Source organism: Gopherus evgoodei, chromosome 8, assembly GCF_007399415.2.
Source record: "Gopherus evgoodei ecotype Sinaloan lineage chromosome 8, rGopEvg1_v1.p, whole genome shotgun sequence".
In the NCBI taxonomy this organism is placed as follows: domain Eukaryota; kingdom Metazoa; phylum Chordata; order Testudines; family Testudinidae; genus Gopherus; species Gopherus evgoodei.
In genome coordinates, this window is record NC_044329.1 from 77,636,206 (window position 1) to 77,659,630 (window position 23,425).

Below are 23,425 nucleotides of genomic sequence, written 5' to 3' on the forward strand. Positions count from 1 at the left end.
GAGTGGCAGGGAGTGTCGGGACTAGATCAGTTGGTCTTATGTGGGGAAAATATATGTTGATTTCAGTGGAAATTGCGGGCACTCAGGATTTTCAAGTAGGTACCGAGATTTTTGCAAGATTTTACTATTATTTGTCTTCAAGAGGAGTTTTGCAAAGGCAGACTGGAGGATAGCCTTATCATCTACTTCTATAGGATTCTTCTAGCATCTTTTCAAAATAGTTTATATCAACATAATGGACAGAAATCATCAATGAGGAGTTGAATTAGTATCTGAATAAGGAGCAGGAAAAATGTCACGATATATAAAATATAATTATACTATACTAGTTTTTGAAAAAAGAAGCCAGATTATACAGTATTAAAAACATTAGTTGAGTTTGGCATGCTCACTAAGACTAACAGAATGCAAGAGTTTTTGTGCAAAAGGAATTTGATGGCCTCACTGTTTATTTAGGGATTAGAACACCTTCTGCTTTGCTTGTGAATAAAAAAAATTCTCAGCATCTGCTGAAGGAAATATTTCTTTCTGGATTTCTGGTCTAACTTTCCACTTTTTCTTATTATAAATCAAAATACAGAACTGCCCAGTATAGCATCTATTTACTTTACATATTCCTAGAATGCCCAGTTAGTTATCCCAGTCATGGAAAATAACATCTAGGCACCAAGTCCTGGTATAATATAAACTATGACATGACTGTATTTTAAAATATTTTAAAAAGGGTATTCATAAAAGCAAATTAAGACTTCTGGTATAAACGTAGTAGTACAGCGTTTCTCGAACTGGGGTCGACGTTTGTATAGGGAAAGCCCCTGGCGGGCCGGGACAGTTTGTTTACCCGCCCCGTCTGCAGATCTGGCTGATCGTGGCTCCCACTGGCCGCGGTTCACCGCTGCAGGCCAATGGGAGCTGCTGGAAGCAGCGGCCAGTAAGTACCTCGGCCCGCGTCGCTTCCAGCGGCTCCCATTGGGCTGGAGCTGCGAACCACAGTTTGAGAAACACTGTAGTAGCATAATATTCATTTTATCTGATGAGACAAGGGAAATAGTTTCAGTTCCTAAATCAGTGAAACCACACAGTGGGGTCATGTAAGCAATGATGTTCTTTCATTGGGAAATTATTATATAGCACCAAATGTGTTCCAAGTGCTTCCACAGAGCTTAAAATAATTCATGTCAAGACTGATTTCTACAGCACTAGGCAATACATACATAAGACAGCGGAATGGACACAGAATGTAGAATGTTTGCATGCATATCTGCTTGTTCATATTATTTTAAATAAGCTGGTTAGAAAAACAGACTCCCGTACTAGACAGTTTCATTTCTACTCAAGCTGCTCCTTTTCCTTGCCAGTACCGTAACAATGTCTGTGCAGGGTATAAAAATATTAGCTAAAGTATCTGTTAGTAATAATGATTAGTAATACTATGGGCATAGCATGTCTTCCATCTGAAGATCTCAATGCACTTTACAAGCTTTGATGGATTTATTTAACACTCTGTGACATTATTTGCCTTCAGTATCCTAAGCGTAAAGGCTACGTACCTGGTCCTGCTTCACTGAAGTGGATGTGAGTTTTGCCATTAACTTCAATGAAAGCAGGACTGGACTCTACTTATATAACTGGCACAGTCTCTTCTCTTGAATATCAAGAGAATACTATGTACTTTTGTACAAACACTATTTCCATCCTTCAAAAGACAAAAATGCACTTGCCAGCTATGTTGGGATGCGAATAGCACCTGCATGATGATTTGTGGTACTACAAGCAAACAAAGCAGAAACAGAAGCAGCAGCAGCAGCATTTAGTCAACGCTTTGAAATTTCAAACCATATAAACATTAACCAAATCACCACAACACTCAGCAAGGCAGACAGGTAAGTAATAATACAATATTACGGGAGTAAAAAGAAGCACAAAGAGATTGAGTGAGTTGATCAATGTCACAAAAGCAGTCAGTGACTGAGGCAGGATTAGAACTCAGGAGTTCCTGGCTTTCACAGTGCAGGCTAAATCTCCTAAACCAAGCTCTCTCCATGCTTTGAACAAATTTACAGGTACAAGATAAAATGCATGGTTTAGAGAGCAATTCCATGCACTTTAACCACATTTTACTAGTTTATTATACAAACAATGAAATAACACATTGGTTCCACACATATTAAAACCTCAGTCTCACAGTTCAGGTCTCTATGTTCCTAATCCATTAAACCACTTATGTACCTGCCTAATTTTAAAGCATATGAACAGGCCTATCTGCATGGTTGACATTAAGCACATTACTGGAGGGTTTTGTTGGATGGTGGCCTTAGCCACTGTGAAGAACTGGGGCTATTATGCCTGTACATAAGACTTCTGGTTGGTATTGTGAAGTTGATTTAGGAAAAACTGCTGTATCACAGGTGTCTAAATGTATGTGGATCCACCACTGCTGGCAGGTACACGCCAGACTGATACAATGGAGGTTATTAGGATTCAGTGATCCTAGTCAGGTACAATGAATGAGCTGCATCTTTACAAAACCAGTTTTGGCTCAATCACCTGAGGAGTGGAAGAAATAAGGAAGGAAGGAGCAGTAGAAAGTTACATAAAAGGCAGAACAAAGGAAGCCAGCAGGGTTTAAAAAGCAAGCCACACAGGAATATGAGAGTCAGACAGGAGGAAGCAGCAAGGGGGAGGAGAAAGCAAGGTCACCCAGGATGGGGCAGCATCATGGGGCAAGGTGCTCTGACCACTTTCCTATGCCCAGATGGCCCCAAGGCCTCTGAAAACCCGGACTCCGGACTCCGACCCCAGTCCAAAAGAATGCCCTGGAGTGATGAGGAAACTGAGACAGAGATGTGAATTTAGTGTTTATTATTTTGTATGGGGGAGGGACAGCTCAGTGGTTTGAGCACTGGCTTGCTAAACCCAGTATTGAGAGTTCAATCCTTGAAGGGGCCATTTAGGGATCTGGGGCAAAAATCTGTCTAGGGATGAGTCCTGCTTTGAGCAGGGTTTTGGACTAGATCTCCTGAGGTCCCTCCCAACCCTGATATTTTAGGATCAAGTATAAAAGAGAATAAATGTGTTAGACGTGCAGACTCTGTGTGCATGTTAACTGCTTCACAACTGCTGCATGCACCTTAGAGAATTAAACTATAAACCAGAAACTTAACCCCTTGGGGTGGAGTTCTTGGGAGAGGGTGTGTTTAACAACAAGATATCTTGAGGGGTCACCACTGCACCCAGAGGGATTAGACAGCTGGACAGCAAGTTCCAGATCACAAGGGGGTACTAGATGGAAGGTCTGAGCCCTGAAAATGTGCCTAGGGACCGAGAAATGGCTGGACTCCATTCATACACCAGGGGCTTAAAACACACAGGAATCTAGAGCGAAAGAGGCTTGGATTTCCCTCACAACAGTACTAGTGAGTGACTGAAAAGGGTCACTTGCTAGGATCTGCAACAATCACCAGCAACCAACACAGACAGACAGACAATAGCTAAATCAGTGTCCCCAAACTGAGCAGTTACAATCGTTAACACACAACATTATACTCAGCCTAACACCTATTTGGAAAGAGCGTCCCAAATCCTAAATCAAAAGGAGCATTTCCAACGTGTTATGAAATCTTAAATGTTCCATTGTTTTCTAGTTAGCGGGAGAATTCACTAACTCATTTCCTTTCATGGAAAGATATATTTGCTGAGTAAGGGAAGGTAAATCAAAGTCAATTTAGAATTTGCTTTCATTTGGAAACAGGCAATATAAATAGATTTCAATAGATTTTAAACTTTTCCCTTAGTCACTAGATTCTGTTTAATATACTAGTGATTTTCCACTAGCGCAGTCCTTCCCAAAGGACTACAGGCAAGCAGTTATGACATCAGAGCTGCGCCATAAATCAAAGGGCCTGGGATGCAGTAGATAAGACACAACCTCACTCCTTCACTAAAAAGAGTTAATGTACCAAAACCACCTTTGTGAAGAACACAGCCCTCTTTGCTTTGAAGCCTGGGAACCAGACATATTTCTCAGTATCAGGACAGATAAATAAGGAATGTGAATGTTTACATATTTTCTAATACCACAGTATGCAAGAAAACTACTTAGAAAAAACATCCTTCTATATTTCACAACACAGAATGTCAAGGGTCTTGGAAAAACTGACCTGCTAGCTTCATGAGAAAAGCACTGTGGCAGAGATCCAGGCCATAAATTCTCTGTCTGTTGAGAATAATTGCTACTTTGTATAACAGCTGAACACAGTCCTCCATTGAAGGATTGGCTATAACAAAATGAGCTCAGTGAAAAAGAATTGCCATAGCAACAGAGTCATCTTAAAAAAGAAGCCAAAACCAAGCTGCTTAGATATCCCACTTCAGCTTCTTCTGCCCAGCCTGGCCTGATTTTTTCTTTGCTTCAATAGAGCCGCAGACTCTAGAGGGCCGGCCTGCAATGTGGTGGATCTGAGTTTAAATCCTGAGTGCCATAGAAATATGCTCAGAGAATGAAAGCTGGATAAATAAGAGACTATGATGTAACTCTGGCTAGCTTACAGAGCAGTATCAGAGCAGACTCTGGAGGAAACCATGTCACGCCACCTCTGAATAGAGGGACGAAACAGAGCAACATGGGGCCTGTGAGAACTGCAACAGGGAGGAAATGCAGGACTCCTTCAGTGCCTTGGAAAATACCATCTCTTGAAGTCTCAGGAAATTTAAAAAAGTGCTACTCATCCAAAGGGCTACATTAAAACACCAGTCCACCCTCCAACAACTTTCCTGATGTGCCCTACACAGACTCACAGGCCTCAACTCCTTGATCTTCTCAACTCCTTGATCTTCAGCCCTTTCCATCCTTGAATCCTTGACCTGCTCAAGGGACTACGCATGCCCCTCCACTGTCTTCTTGTTCTTTTCCATGCATGTAATCTAGTCCCTCCCTGGCTATCAAAGACAGACTGGTACTAGCAGCACATTCTCTGTCTCAGCCCCATTCCTCTCCCTCAGCAACTCACTGCTGCATCTGGGTTTCCTCTCAACCATGGGACCTAACCATAAGGACTCTGCCTCTATTGACCCCGTAGCCCTAATGTATGTTCTCTGTAGTTAGTGCCACACTGATTCTCATTTGGATGTTCTCAAATAAACCTGTGCTGAGCCCCAGCATAGCTCAGGAGTTACCCGTCTCAAAAGCACTGTTTCTGAATTCCTTGGCACCTGCTTCCTTGTTTTAAAAAGGAAGTTTCATTTGGCAGACACTAATGGACAATCACAGATCAAAGTCAGGTCTATGAACTACACTTGCTATTAACTGAGAGCTTATTATGGAGTCAAAAGTTCACTTCAACCTGCATCAATGGAATCATAGGCCAGTACAGTATAATTGTTCTCTAATTCCCACATGGTAAACCATACAATAGAATATATAAAACCGAAGTTTTTATTTCCTGTTGAGGCATTTATGAAGGCCCTTAGGGAAAGCAAACAAGCTTTTTTAAAAAAATATGATTTAACTGAAACTATTCATTCTTTTAGTTGACTGTGTTTTTGAGATGCCTGAAAACTCTAGCCGACCATCTAGTAGCAAATCTGTCAGTAACATTAAAATACAGTAATTTTGGGAGGATGGGGATAGGAAGAGGTATCTGATGGGGTAAGATAGTAAGAATGTTTGACAGTCTGCAGAAGAAAGTGTATTTATATCAGCGTTTCTCGATTTTGTCTGCATCCACATCACTTTTGCACAAGGTATTTTAATCCCATGACCACAAAGCTCTTGCCAGACTGCCACCCAAAGGTTTAAATTACGGAAGAAAGCACACCAGTAGACATGAATATGATTGTTAACTAGGGTTACTATTACTTTTATATTTATATAATAAGGCAGTTAAAATAATTTCATAATTTTGCTGAATTTCAGTACCAATAAATGGTGAGCCATAACACTGGCTATTATCACTAATGGCCGCCACAAGGTTCTATATGCCATTGCAGCCTCAAAATCATGGTGCAGATTAGAATAAAGAAACCACACGCTTCTCAGAAATTCCTTCAGAAACCTATGTGCTGCACTTTGGAATGGGTGCTTGCCAGTTGGCTGCAGATCAACCCAAACCGGACATAGAAAAGCAAAATTACACTTCTGGTGATGTACTATAAAATACATTTATTGAAACAAGACTAAGGAAGGAGAGATGTCTTTGAAATACCCAAAGTTAAGGAACTGCCACAACTATTTAAGAGACGAGGCAGAAATTGTGACTACCAAACCAAAAAAAAGGGGATTATTTATATGGAAGAGAAATTCCAATCCACTGGATTTTACTTGAGATGATTTGGATAGGTTTATCTGGGCCTTACTGAAACCATGAATGCAAGATGATGAAAAATCTATGGTAATTCTAACAAATGTTGGCAAACAGAAGGATAATGATTTTGTATTCATAATGCACCTTTCATCCAGATAGATCCCAGAGAGTTTTACTAATGTATTATACACATACAAATCAGAAATACAGTAGATTTGGGGTGAGCTGTTTAACATAGTAACGTTATGCCACAGGACAGGACCCAGTTGCAAGTACGGAGGGAATTTAGGCAGGCAGAATATAATTACCCAAATTGTAGTCCAAACAGAACATTGGGGTAACACTGCTGCTTATGCGGGAAGTGTCACTGAATCTTTAATGATTATAAGTGGCCACTGCAACAGAACTCTATAGTCAGCACATGTTATAACTATTAGTGACTAACAAGTAACCCAGGTAATGGCAGGATGTCTTTGAAGGAAAGTCTCCACTGTAATTAAAAGCCCACTGCTGGCCCACGGGGCTGTTTAACTGTAGTGCAGACGTTCGGGCTCAAGCTGCAGCCTGAGCTCTGAAATCCCCCCACTTTGCAGGATATTAGAGCCTGGGCTCCAGCCCGAGCATAACCATCTACATTGCAATTAAACAGCCCTTAGGTTGAGCCCTGCGAACCCCCATCACCTAGCACAGGCCATCAGTGGGTTTTTTTATTGCAGTGTAGATATATCCTAGGCATCTCTTGAGCAAGGTCCTTAGAGATCTGTATGAGACTCAGATGAGTGCTTTGGGATTATGATTCATTTCCAGGAGACTGTGTTTGAACTGAGCTGAGGGGAGAAGAACAGAAGATATTACTATATACCAGCTGTTTTCTAGCCTAGGACCTGATGCTTTGAATTAGTGAACTAAAGACAGAAGAGTGGAGATACAGAAGTGCAGATAATCCTGAAAATCCACAAACAAGGGACATTTATTCAGTGAACAGGCCTTAATGGAAAGTCTAGGGAGAAGGTAATCAGCAAGAGGTTCTTATTGCCTGAGCCACTTTTGAAATCTGCGGATGAGTGAAAGGGCAGTTATAATCTCTTTCCATTATTTAGAGATCTAGCATCCTGTTCATGTTTTGGTATATTTAATATTAATGTCGTGCTGTTCTGCACATCCAAGCTACTGTTTCTATTCCACATGCAGCGTTTGCAGGTTTTTAGATATAGCATGTGAACAAATATCCTTTGGAGTACCATATAGATAAAAGGAAAGAAAGGCAGAATAAGAAGCCTAAATGGATCCACACTTGAACAATATTATGTTGTAACAGATGATTAAGGGGGATCACCAAATCCACACAGCACTGGACAGTTCAAACAACATAGTAAAATACCCTATTGTTGGCAATGGGCTAATTCTCCACCTGTAGGAGATGCACATGAAAATCAGGGCCCAAGTTTAAAATCTCATCTGAAAGATGGCATATCCAGCTGCATAGTGCCCACTCACAACATAATGTGCCACTGGGTTGATACTATCTCACAGATAAGAGTGCTATAGTCTGAATCACCAACATTACTTCCTGGGGCACTTGTTATTCCTCTGCAAGTTTCCCATCCAAGTACTGATCCATTAAACCCTGCTTAGCTTGCGAGATCAGAATTTGTGTCAATCAGATTACTTAATTCCTCCTCAGAGACAGGTAGGATAAGAAAATATCAGTGTTGGAATGATGGGGAGAGATTTGAATTCATTTTTTTTAAATGTGATTTCTTCCCACCTATCAGGGTTCTCTATGGATTTCTTTTTAGAATTCCCAGGTAATGATGCATTTGCAAAGGGAATATTATCACCGATGAACAAGACTGCAACAAAGGACAAACAGAGAATGGAAAATGTCAGTACACGCAGTAACTCTAGGATCAACTTCAATGACAACTGTTCTACATTTGAGTAACGTAAACCCCTCTTAAAGCTTTTAGTACATTTCAGATTTTTTAAAAAAATAAATATCAGAAATATACAGACAGGTCAAATTTTTAAAAATGTGTTCCTAAAGTTAGGTTCAAACCTAAGCAGGGCTGGCCGGAGGTGGGGGGGGAGGGGGACGGCAAGTGGGGCAATTTGCCCCTGGCCCCGCACGGGCCTTCACAAGAGTTTTTCAGGGCCCCTGGAGCGGGGTCCTTCACTTGCTCTGGGGGCCCCGGAAACTCTCGCGGGGCCGGGACCCCGGAGCTTCTTCCGCTCCAGGTCTTCGGCAGCAATTCGGCTGTGGGGGGTCCCTTCCACCACCAAACTGCCGCCGAAGTGCCGGGTCTTCGGCGGCAATTCGGTGGCGGGGGGCCCCTGCTGCAGGTCTTCGGGGCACTTCTGCGGCAGGTCCCAGAGCGGAAGGACCCCCTGCCGACGAATTACTGCAGAAGCGGGGACCCCCGCCACTGAAGACCCCAGGCCCTCTGAATCCTCTCGGCAGCTCTGAACCTAAGTCCAAATTCAGAAACTAAATAGGTGGCCTCATTTTCAGAAGTGCTGAACACTCAGCAACTTCTATGGATTTCAATGAGAGTAACTGAATGTTCAGCACTCTTGAAAATCAAGCCACTTATTTAGACACCTAAAATTGGGCTTGTCTTTTTGAAAATCTTGGTCACAATTTTGCAAACTTGAAGCCTGGTTCAGATTTATTTACCTAATCACCCCCCAAAAACCTGCATACACCTTATTTTGTGGGAGGAGAGGGGGGAAGGATTAGACAAATTGATTATCCTGCATAATACACTCATCTGTGCTTGTTCTAACTTTTTTCATATAGCTATAACTTCTATAGGTTACCTTACAAAAGGTTTATGGTTATCTTCTTTTCTAACCTTCTCCCATATGCTACGTTGCTCTGGTTTACAAAGCTGGAGCCATGGTCATCTTTGCCAAAAACATATCCAAACAAACAATTATTTAAACAACAGGCACAGTAATATGATCTTGAATTTAAAAAAAACAAAACAACAAAAAAACCACACAAAACACAACCCTCAGTTTTTTGGTTTGTTTTTTTTTAAAAGAGCTATTTTTTACTACAATGGCCAAGGAAAATAACAGGAAATCTTTTAACAAAGTAAGAACTGAAGCACAAGCCTTTGACCCAAGCAGACAGCATTACAATAATTAGACATTCTTGTAACAAAAACATAAATAATATACAACAGCAGCTGGCGAAACCAAATGCTTTTATATTGGCTATCATCTTCGAAGGGCAGGAAGCGAAGGTGAAGGGTGACAACAACATGCTTGGAGTCCAAACTAACTACAAGGCTCTTAACCAAGTCAGTGACCATGAGATCTAACCCAGAATGTGAGCCGAGAAAGTTCATCCCACGGAACTCATGATTTTGTTGAACAAGAATTTAGTGTGGTCTGGACTAAGACATATCCTATTTCTTTCAAGCCATTCAGCATTCATTTTCATTTATGCAGCCACTTTAAAATAGCAAAATGCAGCTCTAGCAGAATCTGACTTTAAGAGTTATCAAAGCTCAACTTGTACTGCCCAATGGCATCTTCAGAACTGTAGCATACAAAGTATTAAAAGGGACTGGAGTGAAACAAGAACCCTGAAGACCACCACACATAATCTTTAGGGTGAAGAAGATCTTCTTACTGTTTCTATTCTAATGGCAAAGGATGTCAGAGCCACCACAGATGACAAAGGGACTTTGTAAAAACACAAGAAATAAGTATAGACAAGAATGGAGATGGAGTTAGGGGAAATGTGGAAGAAAGGACCAGGAAGAAAAGAGTAGAAGTCAAGTATTTGAAAACTGGCAGTATGTAAAAGATCAATTATTTCCAATAAAAACACCTTGGAAAATAACAGCTAAAAAAGTTGTCTTTCTAAGAAAGGGAATACTGTATTTTGTGCATGCTCCATTTTGGTTTATATTCCAGATAAAGTAATACTGAAAATCAGAAAAGATTAATAAGAGAGTTTTTTCTGTTAGTGAAAGCTCCCAGGGTGGACAGTTATTTATCTATCTAGATTGTATTATAAACTCTTCAGGGCAAGCACCATGTATTTTACTGTTTGTCTAGTGCCCAACACAATTAGTTCCCTATATTGAATGAATAAGGCCTCCAGGTACTGTTTGTCCTACAAACACAGTAATAAATAATAAGCCACACAGTGTCCATGAGCCATCAGGAGCTGGACATCATCTTCTATTCGGCTTCTTGCATCCTCTAGATCCTCCATTTGGGCCCTCGACATCTCAACAGCCTGTCACCTGACTCATAGAACCCTCTGGCTTTCTAAACCTTGAAAAAGATGGGGAAGGGCCACTGTAGTTTTTCTAATAAGATCTTTCTAAATCGGGGTTCTCATACTTGGGGTTGGTACCCCCCAGGGGGTGGCAGGGTTATTACATGGGGGGTCGCGAGCTGTCAGCCTCCACTCCAAATTCCACTTTACCTCCAGCATTTATAATGGTGCTAAATATATTTTAAAAAGTGTTTTTATTGGGGGGGGGGATGTCACACTCAGAGGCTAGCTATGTGAAAAGGGTCACCAGTACAAAAGTTTGAGAACCACTGCTAAACCATCCTTTACACCCAGCTACTTACAGCTGTTTGTAATCTCTCTGTTGCTTTGCCACAGGCACCTCTGGATATGCTAGTGAAACAAACAACCCACAAGTTCATGAAGAAACTTGCACAAATACAGACAGATATCTTCCTTTCCAAATGCAAACGGATGGACATCATACCAAATGGACTAAAGGTAAAAAATCCACTGCTATCTACATACTACACGGACCACAGTGAGAGATTATGTTATACTCTATCAAAAAAACTGAGGAACCACCTGATCAGCATCCTATACAGCAAACAGGAAAACATCAAAAAAGAGCTCTCCAACCTGGAGACTCTCATTAATAACCAAACTTCTATACAAACGGACTTCACTAGAATAAGACAGGAGATCTACATTACTCACTTCACCTCTCTTCAAAGGAAAAAGGACTGTAAGCTGTCTAAACTCCTACCTGCCACATGGGGCCACAACAGTGGTACTCCTAACCCACCCAGCAATATCGTCAATCTATCCAACTACACACTCAGCCCAGAAGAAAAGTCTGTACTATCTCGGGGACTCTCTTTCTGCCCTGCCACCCCCACCAACATGATACAGTTCTGTGGCGATCTGGAAGCCTACTTTCGCCGTCTCCGACTCAAAGAATACTTCCAGGACAACACTGAACAGTGCACTGATACACGGGTGCCCTCCCACCAACAGCACAAGAAGAAGAACTCCACATGGACTCCTCCTGAGGGTCGAAATGACAGTCTGGACCTATACATTGAATGCTTCCGCCGGCGTGCACAGGCAGAAATCGTGGAACAACAACATCGCTTGCCTCACAACCTAAGCCATGCAGAACGCAATGCCATCCACAGCCTCAGAAACCACCCTGACATTATCATCAAAGAGGCTGATAAAGGAGGTGCCGTTGTCATCATGAACAGGTCTGACTATCAAAAGGAGGCAGCCAGACAACTCTCCAATACCAAATTCTACAGGCCACTTCCCTCAGATCCCACTGAGGAATACACTAAGAAACTACAGCATCTACTCAGGACACTCCCTACACTAACACCAGAAGAAATCAACATACCCCCCTAGAGCCCCGACCAGGGTTATTCTATCTACTACCCAAGATCCACAAACCCGGAAATCCTGGACGCCCCATCATCTCGGGCATTGGCACTCTCACTGAAGGACTGTCTGGATATATGGACTCTCTACTCAGACCCTATGCCACCAGCACTCCCAGCTATCTCCGCGACACCACTGATTTCCTGAGGAAACTACAATGCATTGGTGACCTCCCAGAAAACACCATCCTAGCCACCATGGATGTAGAGGCTCTCTACACAAACATCCCACACACAGATGGAATACAAGCTGTCAGGAACACCATCCCTGATGATGCCACAGCACAACAGGCTGCTGAGCTCTGTGCCTTTATACTTACACACAACTATTTCAAATTTGATGACAATATATATCTCCAGATCAGTGGCACTGCTATGGGCACCCGCATGGCCCCACAATATGCCAATATCTTCATGGCCGACCTGGAACAACGCTTCCTCAGCTCTCGTCCACTCACACCCCTTCTCTATCTACGCTATATTGATGACATCTTCATCATCTGGACCCATGGGAAGGAGACTCTGGAAAAATTCCACCATGATTTCAACAGCTTCCACCCCACCATCAACCTCAGCCTGGACCAATCTACACGGGAGGTCCACTTTCTTGACACCACGGTGCAAATAAGTGATGGTCACATTAACACCACCCTATATCGAAAACCCACCGACCGCTATGCCTACCTTCATGCCTCCAGCTTCCATCCCGGGCACATCACACGATCCATTGTCTACAGCCAAGCACTGAGGTACAACCGCATCTGCTCTAACCCCTCAGACAGAGACCAACACCTACAAAATCTCCACCAAGCATTCTCAAAACTACAATACCCGCATGAGGAAATAAGGAAACAGATCAACAGAGCCAGACGTGTACCCAGAAGCCTCCTACTGCAAGACAAACCCAAGAGAGAAACCAACAGGACTCCACTGGCCATTACATACAGCCCCCAGCTAAAACCCCTCCAACGCATCATCAAGGATCTACAACCCATCCTGGACAATGATCCCACACTTTCACAGGCCTTGGGTGGCAGGCCAATCCTTGCCCACAGACAACCTGCCAACCTGAAACATATTCTCACCAGTAACTGCACACCACACCATAATAACTCTAGCTCAGGAACCAATCCATGCAACAAACCTCGATGCCAACTCTGCCCACATATCTACACCAGCGACACCATCACAGGACCTAACCAGATCAGCCACACCATCACTGGTTCATTCACCTGCACATCCACCAATGTAATATACGCCATCATATGCCAGCAATGCCCCTCTGCTATGTACATCGGCCAAACTGGACAGTCTCTACGGAAAAGGAGAAATGGACACAAATCAGACATTAGGAATGGCAATATACAAAAACCTGTAGGAGAGCACTTCAACCTCCCTGGCCACACTATAGCAGACCTTAAGGTGGCCATCCTGCAGCAAAAAAACTTCAGGACCAGTCTTCAAAGAGAAACTGCTGAGCTTCAGTTCATCTGCAAATTTGACACCATCAGCTCAGGATTGAACAAAGACTGTGAGTGGCTTGCCAATTACAGAACCAGTTTCTCCTCTCTTGGTTTTCACACCTCAACTGCTAGAACAGGGCCTCATCCTCCCTGATTGAACTGACCTCGTTATCTCTAGCTTGCTTGCTAGCACACATATATATACCTGCCCCTGGATATTTCCATTACATGCATCTGAGGAAGTGGGTATTCACCCACGAAAGCTCATGCTCCAAAACGTCTGTTAGTCTATAAGGTGCCACAGGATTCTTTGCTGCTTTCACAAACAACCCACAAAACTCCCCAAATATAGTTGGAGAAATGCTGCCAACACCTATCTTCAGTTTGTCTACACAACTTTGTTTTTAAAACTCAAGTTAATTGATTGCCAGTTGACTGGGGTTAGCTGGTACACGTGTACATACTAGTTGGGACACCTCACAAATGTTTGTGGTGCATCCAGACTCGCATGGACAAATGTGCTAGCTAACTCAAGTTAATCAGCAATCAATTAATTTGAATGCAGACTCAGACTTCAAGGTCAGAAGGGACCAATATGATCATCTAGTCTGACCTCCTGCACAAGGCAGGCCACAGAATCTCACCCACCCACTCCTGTAACAGACCCCTAACCTATGTCTGAGTTATTGAAGTCCTCAAATCATGGTTTAAAGACCTCAAGGAGCAGAGAATCTTCCAGCAAGTGACCCATGACCCATCCTGCAGAGGAAGACAAAAACCCTCCAGAGCCTCTGCCAATCTGCCCTGGAGGAAAATTGCTTCCCGATCCCATATATGGCGATCAGTTAAATCCTGAGCATGTGGGCAAGACTCATCAGCCAGTACTCAGGAAAGAATTCTCTGTAGTAACTCAGATCCCATCCCATCACAGACCATTGGGTATATTTACCTGCTAATAATCAAAGATCAATTAATTGCCAAAATTGGGCTATCATACCATCCCCTCCATAAACTTATCAAGCTTAGTCTTGAAGCCAGATATGTCTTTTGCCCCCACTATTCCCCTTGGAAGGCTGTTCCAGAATTTCACTCTTCTAATGGGTAGAAACCTTCGTCTAATTTCAAGTCTAAACTTCCTAGTGTCCAGTTTATATCCATGTTTTTTTGTGTCAACATTGGTACTAAACTTAAATAATTCCTCTCCCTCCCTGATATTTATCTCTCTGATATATTTATAAAGAGCAATCATCTCTCCCCTCAGCCTTCTTTTGGTTAGGTTAAACAAGACAAGCTCTTTGAGTCTCCTTTCATAAGACAGGTTCTCCATTCTTCGGATCATCCTAGTAGCCCTTCTCTGTACCTGTTCCAGTTTGAATTCATCCTTCTTGAACATGGGAGACCAGAACTGCACAATATTCCAGATAAGGTCTCACCAATGCCTTGTATAACAGTACTAACACCTCCTTATCTTTACTGGAAATACCTCACCTGATACATCCTAAGACCGCATTAGCTTTTTTAATGGCCATATCACATTGGCAGCTCATAGTCATCCTGTGATCAGCCAATACTCCAAGGTCCTTCTCCTCCTCTGTTACTTCCAACTGATGTGTCCCCAATTTATAACCAAAATTCTTGTTATTAATCCCTAAATGCATGACCTTGCACTTTTCACTATTAAATTTCATCCTATTACTATTACTCCAGTTTACAAGGTCATCCAGATCTTCCTATATGATATTCTGGTCCTTCTCTGTATTAGCAATACCTCCCAGCTTTGTGTCATCCGCAAACTTTATTAGCACAAACTTTATTAGCACATTTTTGTGCCAAGGTCAGTAATAAAAAGATTAAATAAGATTGGTCCAAAAACCGATCCCTGAAGAACTCCACTAGTAACCTCCTTCCAGCCTGACAGTTCACCTTTCAGTATGACCCATTGTAGTCTCCCCTTTAACCAGTTCCTTATCCACCTTTCAGTTTTCATATTGATCCCCATCTTTTCCAATTTAGCTAATAATTCCCCATGTGGAACCGTATCAAATGCTTTACTGAAATCGAGGTAAACTAGATCCACTGCGTTTCCTTTGTCTAAAAAATCTGTTACCTTCTCAAAGAAGGAGATCAGGTTGGTTTGGCACAATCTACCTTTTGTAAAACCATGTTGTATTTTGTCCCAATTACCACTGACCTCAACGTCCTTAACTACTTTCTCCTTCAAATATTTTTCCAAGATTTTGCATACTACAGATGTCAAACTAACAGGCCTATAGTTACTCACTTCTTTTTCTTTTCTTAAAAATAGGAACTATGTTAGCAATTCTCCAGTCGTACAGTACAACCTCTGAGTTTAATGATTCATTAAAAATTCTTGCTAATGGGCTTGCAATTTCATGTGCCAATTCCTTTAATATTCTTGGATGAAGATTATCTGGGCCTCCCCAGTTTAGTCCCATTAAGCTGTTTGAGTTTGGCTTCTGCCTTGGATGTGGTAATATCTACTTCCATATCCTCATTCCCATTTATCATCCTACCATTATCCCTAAGCTCCTCATTAGCCTCATTGAAGACTGAGGCAAACTATTTGTTTAGATATTGGGCTATGCCTAGATTATCCTTAACCTCCACTCCATCCTCAGTCAAGTATCAGAGGGGTAGCCGTGTTAGTCTGGATCCGTAAAAGCAGCAAAGAATCCTGTGGCACCTTATAGACTAACAGACGTTTTGGAGCATGAGCTTTCGTGGGTGAATACCCACTTCTTCTGCATCTGAAGAAGTGGGTATTCACCCACGAAAGCTCATGCTCCAAAACGTGTTAGTCTTTAAGGTGCCACAGGATTCTTTCCATCCTCAGTGTTCAGCAGTCCCACTTCTTCTTTCTTTGTTTTCTTCTTATTTATATGGCTACAGAACCTTTTACTATTGGTTTTAATTCCCTTTGCAAGGTCGAACTCTACATGGCTTTTGGCCTTTCTCACTTTATTCCTACATGTTCTGACTTCAGTAAAGGTAGCTTTCCTTGCTAATCCCTCCCATCTTCCACTCCTTGTAGGCTTTCTGCTTTTTCTTAACCACACCTCTCTGAGATGCTCGCTCATCCAGCTTGGTCTACAACTCCTGCCTATGAATTTTTCCCCCTTTCTTGGGATGCAGGTTTCTGATAGTTTTTGCAACTTTGACTTAAGTAATTCCAGACCTCCTCTGCCTTTAGATCCACAAGTTCTTCAGTCCAATCCACTTTCCTAACTAATTTCCTTAATTCTTTAAAGTTAGCCCTTTTGAAATAAAAAACCCTAGTCCCAGATCTACTTTTGTTTATCCTTCCATCTAGTTTGAACTGAATTAACTCATGATCACTCGAACCAAGGCTGTCCCCTACAACCATTTCTTCTATGAGGTCCTCACTACTCACCAAAACCAAATCTAAAATGGCATCCCCTCTTGTTGGTTCTTCAACTATTTGGTGAAGGAATCCATCAGCTATCATGTCCAGGAAAATCTGAGCCCTATTATTATTACTTGTACTTGTCCTCCAGTCTGTATCCGGGAAGTTAAAGTCTCCCATGATCACACAATTCCCATTAGTGTTTACTTCATTAAAAACATTAAAGAGGTCTCTATCCATATCCAAATCGGATCCTGGTGGTCAGTAGCACACGCCAAGCCTCAGGGGAGGCTCTTTCTTTCTCAATGTGATTTTTGCCCAGACAAACTCTGTTTTATCCATTCCATCACTTATTTCTTGACAGTTAACCTCATAATTGATATACAATGCTACTCCACCACCTTTGCCTTTATTTCTGTCTTTCCTAAACAGCACATAGCCTTCAATACCTCTACTCCAGTCATGACTAGTACTCCACCACGTTTCTGTTATCCCTGTAATATCCAGTTTCATTTTCTCCACCAGTAGCTCTAGTTCCTCAATTTTGTTACCTAGGCTCCTCACATCAGTGAACAAACATCTTAAATTTTTGCCGTTTGGTTTCACTGACATTCTTTACCCAATTAGATACAGACATTCTACCACCAGTATCACCTATTAGACTGGTATCTACACTACCCTTCTTCCTTATGTCCATTCTCAAACCCACAGCTGTATCCTTTCTTTCTTTGTTTTCTTCCCTCTCAGTGTTAAATTCTGGTGTGGAGATTACCTGGACATCTCCCAACCATCTCCCCCAAATTTCTAGTTTAACGTTCTCTTAATCAGTTGTGCCAGCCTCCATCCTAGAAGTCTATTTCCCTCCTTAATCAGGTGAAGTCCATCCCAAGAGAACAGTCCTCTGTCCATGAATGCTTCCCAGTGGCCACACATCCCAAAGCTCTCCTCATAGCACCACTGCCTGAGCCATCTGTTGAGCACCATAATCTTGTCACACTTTTGTTGCCCTTCTCTAGGAACAGGCAGAATCCCACTGAAATTACCTGAGCCTCGATTTCCTTAAGCATCTTCCCCAATCTGGCATAGTCTCCCTTGATACGTTCCAGTGAGAATTTAGCCATATCATTTGTTCCCACATGAAGGACAATCAGCGGATTCTTTCCCGCTCCCGTTAGGATCCTTTTCAGCCTCAGGTGCACATTCCGTATCTTAGCACCCGGCAGACAGCACACCCTTCTGTTCTCTGGATCAGCTCTGGTTACAGGCCTGTCCATTCTTCTCAGTAAGGAGTCTCCAATCACATAGACCTGCCTTTTCCTGGTGATGGTGCAATTCTCTGGTCTATCCCATTCCCTCTGGCTGCAAGTCCTCTCGATTTCTATTGTCCTCTGCAACCCATCCCGTATCTCCTGGGGCTCATATTTGGTGGTGTTATCTCCACTGACTCTTCCCCTCTTTTCTATAGGACTAGTTGCTCTTCTCTTCTTCCTTGCCCTCTCACCTTCAGCAACCACCTGCTGTGCCCCTTCTTCATTTTCCAACTCCACAAACCTGTTTCCTGAGTTCTATTTCTCCTTCACTGGCCCATCTTTTCCCCTGCCTGGTTCTCTTAGTCACATGGTTCCACTGTCCACTTTCGTCACCTGGCAGTCTCCCCTCAGAATTCTTTGGTCCTGCTTCCATCTGCAAGTCTAAGCTTTTCCCTTCAGCCTCCTCATGTCTTTGCTCCACCATCTGCTCGAACCCCCTTCTAAACTCAACCATCAGCTCTATCAGGAGGCACTTTGTGCAGATGAAACTCTTATCAGGTGCCCCCTCCAGGATCATGTACATGCCACAGCTTCCACATCCAGTCATCTTCATTGTGTCTTCCACCGCTGCCTCTGTATTGGTCATAGCCTTCCCACCTAAAATCTGTTAGCCCAGGAAACACAAACCAAACCACCACCACCCACAGCAAAACAAACCCCCAATGGGAACCAGAACACCATCCACTCCCTTCACTAGCCTGTCTATTCCTCGGCCCAGCTCTCTTTGTCTCCCCCGCAAACTCCCGCTGAAACTCCCCTGTTTACAGCTCTGTTTGCTGGCTCCTGTGCAGCTGCAGCTGTCTAAAACAGTCTTACACTAATCTGGCATGTCTACATTAATTTTCCTGATATTACACACCAAGATTGTGCCTGTGTTTGATAGGGTTCTTCCATACTGTAGACAATATTTTATAATATTTAAACTAATATAGCTAGACACAATGCAGACAACAACTCAGTCTGAAATGAACTCTAGGATGCAGAGTACAATTCATCTATATACAGCCTTCACTATATTGAATAACTTCACTTGTAGATTACTTTAGATATGCACTTGATATAATGTATTGTACCTGGTTAAAGTATCTTAGGCATCTTTCTAGACACCAAAAGCAGCAGAAACAGCATTTGAACATGCATCTTGCACATGCACTCTCCTGCAAGGAAATGAAGTAACTAGTTAGTGCGGACAGATTTTATATAAAACTGACATTTTACACCAACTTGCTTAACAGGACACTGCAGTTTTTTTCACAAAGTATTCATTTAAACAGCAGAGATTTCCTTCCTGCTTGTGGGAATTGTTTTTAATTCAGATCCTACAATATTAATGATTGATGAGCTGAACATTTTTTTCCTTTGGATGGAAGATTTTACTCTGGAAGGAAAATAACTGACGTAAGCAACTTTGGTTTGCTAACAGCTGCATGTAGCACAAAGCATGCAGGCAAATCAGTAACCGTCAGTGTAATATTAGATCGATGACCAACAGAGAGTCTATTTACAATTTTTTTTTTTTTACTGTATATATAGTATTTATTTTCTTTGTAATTTATACAAATGTTAGTTTTATTTTTGGGTTGTTTTTCAAGTGTTTGAAATAACCGGAACCCTGACAGAAATAAAAAGAATATAGAGATTTATACAAATGTGTGCATCACACACAGGAAATGTCTACACAGCAGCTGGGATCATGCTTCCTAGCATGGCTAGATGGACATGCTAGCTCTGCTTAAGTTAGTGTGCTAAAAATAGCAGCATGGCTATGGCAGCACTGGCAGTGGCTCAGGCTAGCCACAAAAGCACAAACCTGTCTAAACCCCTGGGTACGTATTCAAATGGCTAGCCTGAGCTGCTGCCCAATGCCACCACAGCCACAGGGCTATTTTTAGTATCCTATCTCAAGTGACGGTAGCACATGGTCTTGTCTATCTGTGCTGGGAAGCACACTCCCGGCAGCTGCTATGTTGACATACCCACAAAGTACTTTAATTTTATTAGGAAAGGTAAAAACGACAGGCTTAAATTCTCAAGGAGATCACTCCTTTCAGGAAACAGTCTGAAGTTCTTACAAAGACTTTGATGAATATTAATTTTATATTAAACATAAAACAAAACAGGGAAAAACACCTAACATTACCTCAAAAACCAAAGTTGTTAATCCTACAGAGTATTTTAATATATAAACATGAAATCCTACATCATGAGTGCCATTGTGGCATGGCCATTTCCCCCAGATGGTATTTAAAAGCAAATTCCATGTGGTGATATTTGATCAAAAGTCTTTTTTATCCTCTATCTTCAGGGCTCAGAAAGGTGTTTTTTTGTTTGTTTGTTTTTTAAAGTAAAGCTCTTAGAATGGCTGTGTTAAATCTTCAGGTCACATGCATAGCGGTGGAGTTGTATGGAAGCAGTGAAGGTGAGAATTGTTTAGTCTGGAGTTTAATATCCATGGAAATTTTCCAGCATTCAATTTTTTTTTAAGTGTCACCAAAGAATAATATACTCTGAACCACGATAAATGGCAATACTTTGCCATGTCTCGATGGAGAGCTGTGTTTATTATAAAAGCAGCATGCTAATTTCCTCACAATGGACAATATTCATCCCCTTCCACATTAAGACTCAGAGAAGGAGACTCTGCAGGTTGCGATTCCTCTTGGTAATTCTGTCAGGAGGAAGGGAGGGGGTTGCCTGGTGGAAAAGGCCTGGATGTCCTTCTACAAACCCACAAAACTCCAGGGACATCTATATAGATGCTCTGGCCTCTAGCAGTACCTCCCCTCTCCCAGACAGCATGGCTGCAGTGGAGCAAAGGATCCCCTGTTTCCAGAGGGAACAGGGACATCTATGGAAAAGGCAATAGAGTCTAGTTACGTCCTGTGAGACCACAGGAGGGATGATTTGCATCCCTTCCAGTCTGCCCACTCCCCAACCACTGCCACCTTGTTGGCCCCTGTACTTTGTGGAAGGGAGTCTGCAGAGTCCAGAGATATGGGGGATTGTACTCTGGTATGCCAGAACGGAGTGGAATCACTGTGTGGAGGGTCTTCCTCCATGGATTTGGGGGGAACAGTCTGGCCCACTGTTAGCAGGTGCCCTGCAGCCTGTTTAGGAGCTGCACTGCCTAACTTCAGAGGAAGTCCTGTCAAGTCCTCTTCAACTGGAAGGCTGTATGCTGGCCATGGGAGGTAGAAAAGAAGAAGACGACGTGGAGGATACACCTAGGGATACAAATAAACCCTCTTTGCTAGACAATATTGGCTCATTCAACATTTATCCAGAATTTCCAGCAACTAGCACATCTGCTTCAGATGCACAACAAAAGCAGCCGACCATAAAGTTTCTGGGTAGTTGAATCTTGTCATTAATCTGTAATATCCCATTTGTTCTTATGCATTATTTGTGACTTTTACATAGACTCCAGTGAATGGTCTTGTATGCTTCTGGTTTTAACTCCTTCACAACTGGAAAACAAAACGTATATTCTTCCTAGTAACAAAACCCTTCTTATCCATCATGTCATATCTACTGGCAAAATGCAAGCCTCAAGGTGTTTAACTGAACCAAACACCCAAGGTTTAAGGGCAAAATTTTCCACAAATGGGTGCCTAAAGTTAAGCAACTACATCCAAGTTTAAGCACCTAAAAAGAGTAACTAGATTTTCAGAGGTGCTGAGCACCCACAGCTCCTCTTGACTTCAGAGAATGTTCTGAGTACTCAGCACCTCTGAACATCAAATCCCTCGTATTTAGGCACTTACAGAGTGCCTGCAAGTGGATTCCTGCACTCATACGGAGCCCCAGTGATGTCAGTTGAGTGCCACACAGACCCACTACTGCTACTAATTTATTACAAACTGCAGATTAAGAAAAAGAGCTTAACATCTCATAAGAACAAGCCGGTCCCATGAGATTTCCAGAAATAAACACAATTTGCATTCCTGTGTTACTATGATACTTCTGTTTCCAGCAGAAGCCCAGACATGCAGAGGTACATGAAAATTAAAAAGACAAACAACAAAAACACTTAACCACCCTTCTTTATACTTTAAAAGATATGCTGAAATTCTGGACAAGAAAGTGGGCTACTCTTTGTATCCACATCTCTACCTCGATATAACGCTGTCCTCAGGAGCCAAAAAAATCTTACTGCGTTATAGGTGAAACCACATCAAACTTGATTTGATCTGCCAGAGTGAGCAGCCCTGCCCCCCTCAGGGCACTGCTTTACTGAGTTATATCTGAATTCATGTTATAACGGATCGTGTTATATCAGGGTAGAGGTGTACTCTTGAGTCTCCCATCACAAGGCAGGTGAAATCACCTAGAGAAGAGAGCTTTCATGCTGAAAATAAGCCATTCTTGGTAAGTTGGATTTTTAAAAAAATGATTATGATGTGAGAGTTTAAAAAAAAAAAAATCCTTCTGCCAACTCTAAATTGTTCCTTACTCCTCATATAAGATTTTACATTAAAAAAGTAAAAATAAAATCACCTTTGATTTTCTTATTTGAAGTTAAAAAAATCTGATCTGAGGCAGAAAGGAATAGATACAAAGAAGAAACTATTTCATGAAGAAATCAGAATAAAACACACTACAGATCACATTTCTATTTCTTACACAGAGGTTAGTTTTTCAGTACATTTCTTTCCTGAACTTCACCCCTTAACCACTGTATTATTGTGTTACACAAGTATGTACTCACCTTTTCTTTTAGAGCATCATAAAGGTATATAAGAATAATTCTTGGAATTCTCACTATTGTGATTAAAAACGACCCCTTTACAACTGTTCCTTGATGATAGCAAAAAAGAACTGATATTGAAGACAGGATCAGGTGTCGTGGCAAGCTACTCTTATTTCTATGGGGGAAAAACAAACAGTATTTTAAAATGTTATAGAAGCAGAAAATACAGCTGATTCTACTGCTGTTTAAACAAATTAATATATTTTATTGTTTCAGTTTCTTGTAACTGAAGTATTACTGGGATTGCATATCTAGTGGAATCCCATGGAGGTCACTCCGGAATCCAGTGCTATTGAATATTTTCATTAAATGACTTAGATAATAGAGTAGAGGGTATGCGTATAAAGTTTGCAGATGACACCAAGGTGGATGGGATTGAAAGCATGTTGGAGGAAAGGCTCAGAAATCAAAAACAACCTTGGAAAATTGGAGAATTGCTCTGAAATCAACAAGATGAAATTCAATAAAGATAACTGAAAAGTACTACCTCTTAGGAAGGAAGAAACAAAACGGACAAATAC

General features: G+C 41.9%; 1 protein-coding gene across 7 annotated transcripts in view; it reads right to left on the reverse strand.

Moving 5' to 3' along the window:
- SLC44A3 (solute carrier family 44 member 3) overlaps positions 1-23,425 on the reverse strand; it is a 166,812-nt gene that overhangs the window by 5,017 nt on the left and 138,370 nt on the right. For 6 of the 7 annotated variants that reach the window (XM_030573131.1, XM_030573133.1, XM_030573132.1 and 3 more), the window contains 2 exons: positions 22,863-23,019; positions 19,228-19,311 (listed from right to left, as the gene is read on the reverse strand). In XM_030573131.1, coding sequence (XP_030428991.1) covers positions 19,228-19,311; positions 22,863-23,019 — 241 coding nt within the window. The remainder of the gene's footprint in view (positions 1-19,227; positions 19,312-22,862; positions 23,020-23,425) is intronic. The other variant, XM_030573128.1, reaches the window with a different exon arrangement.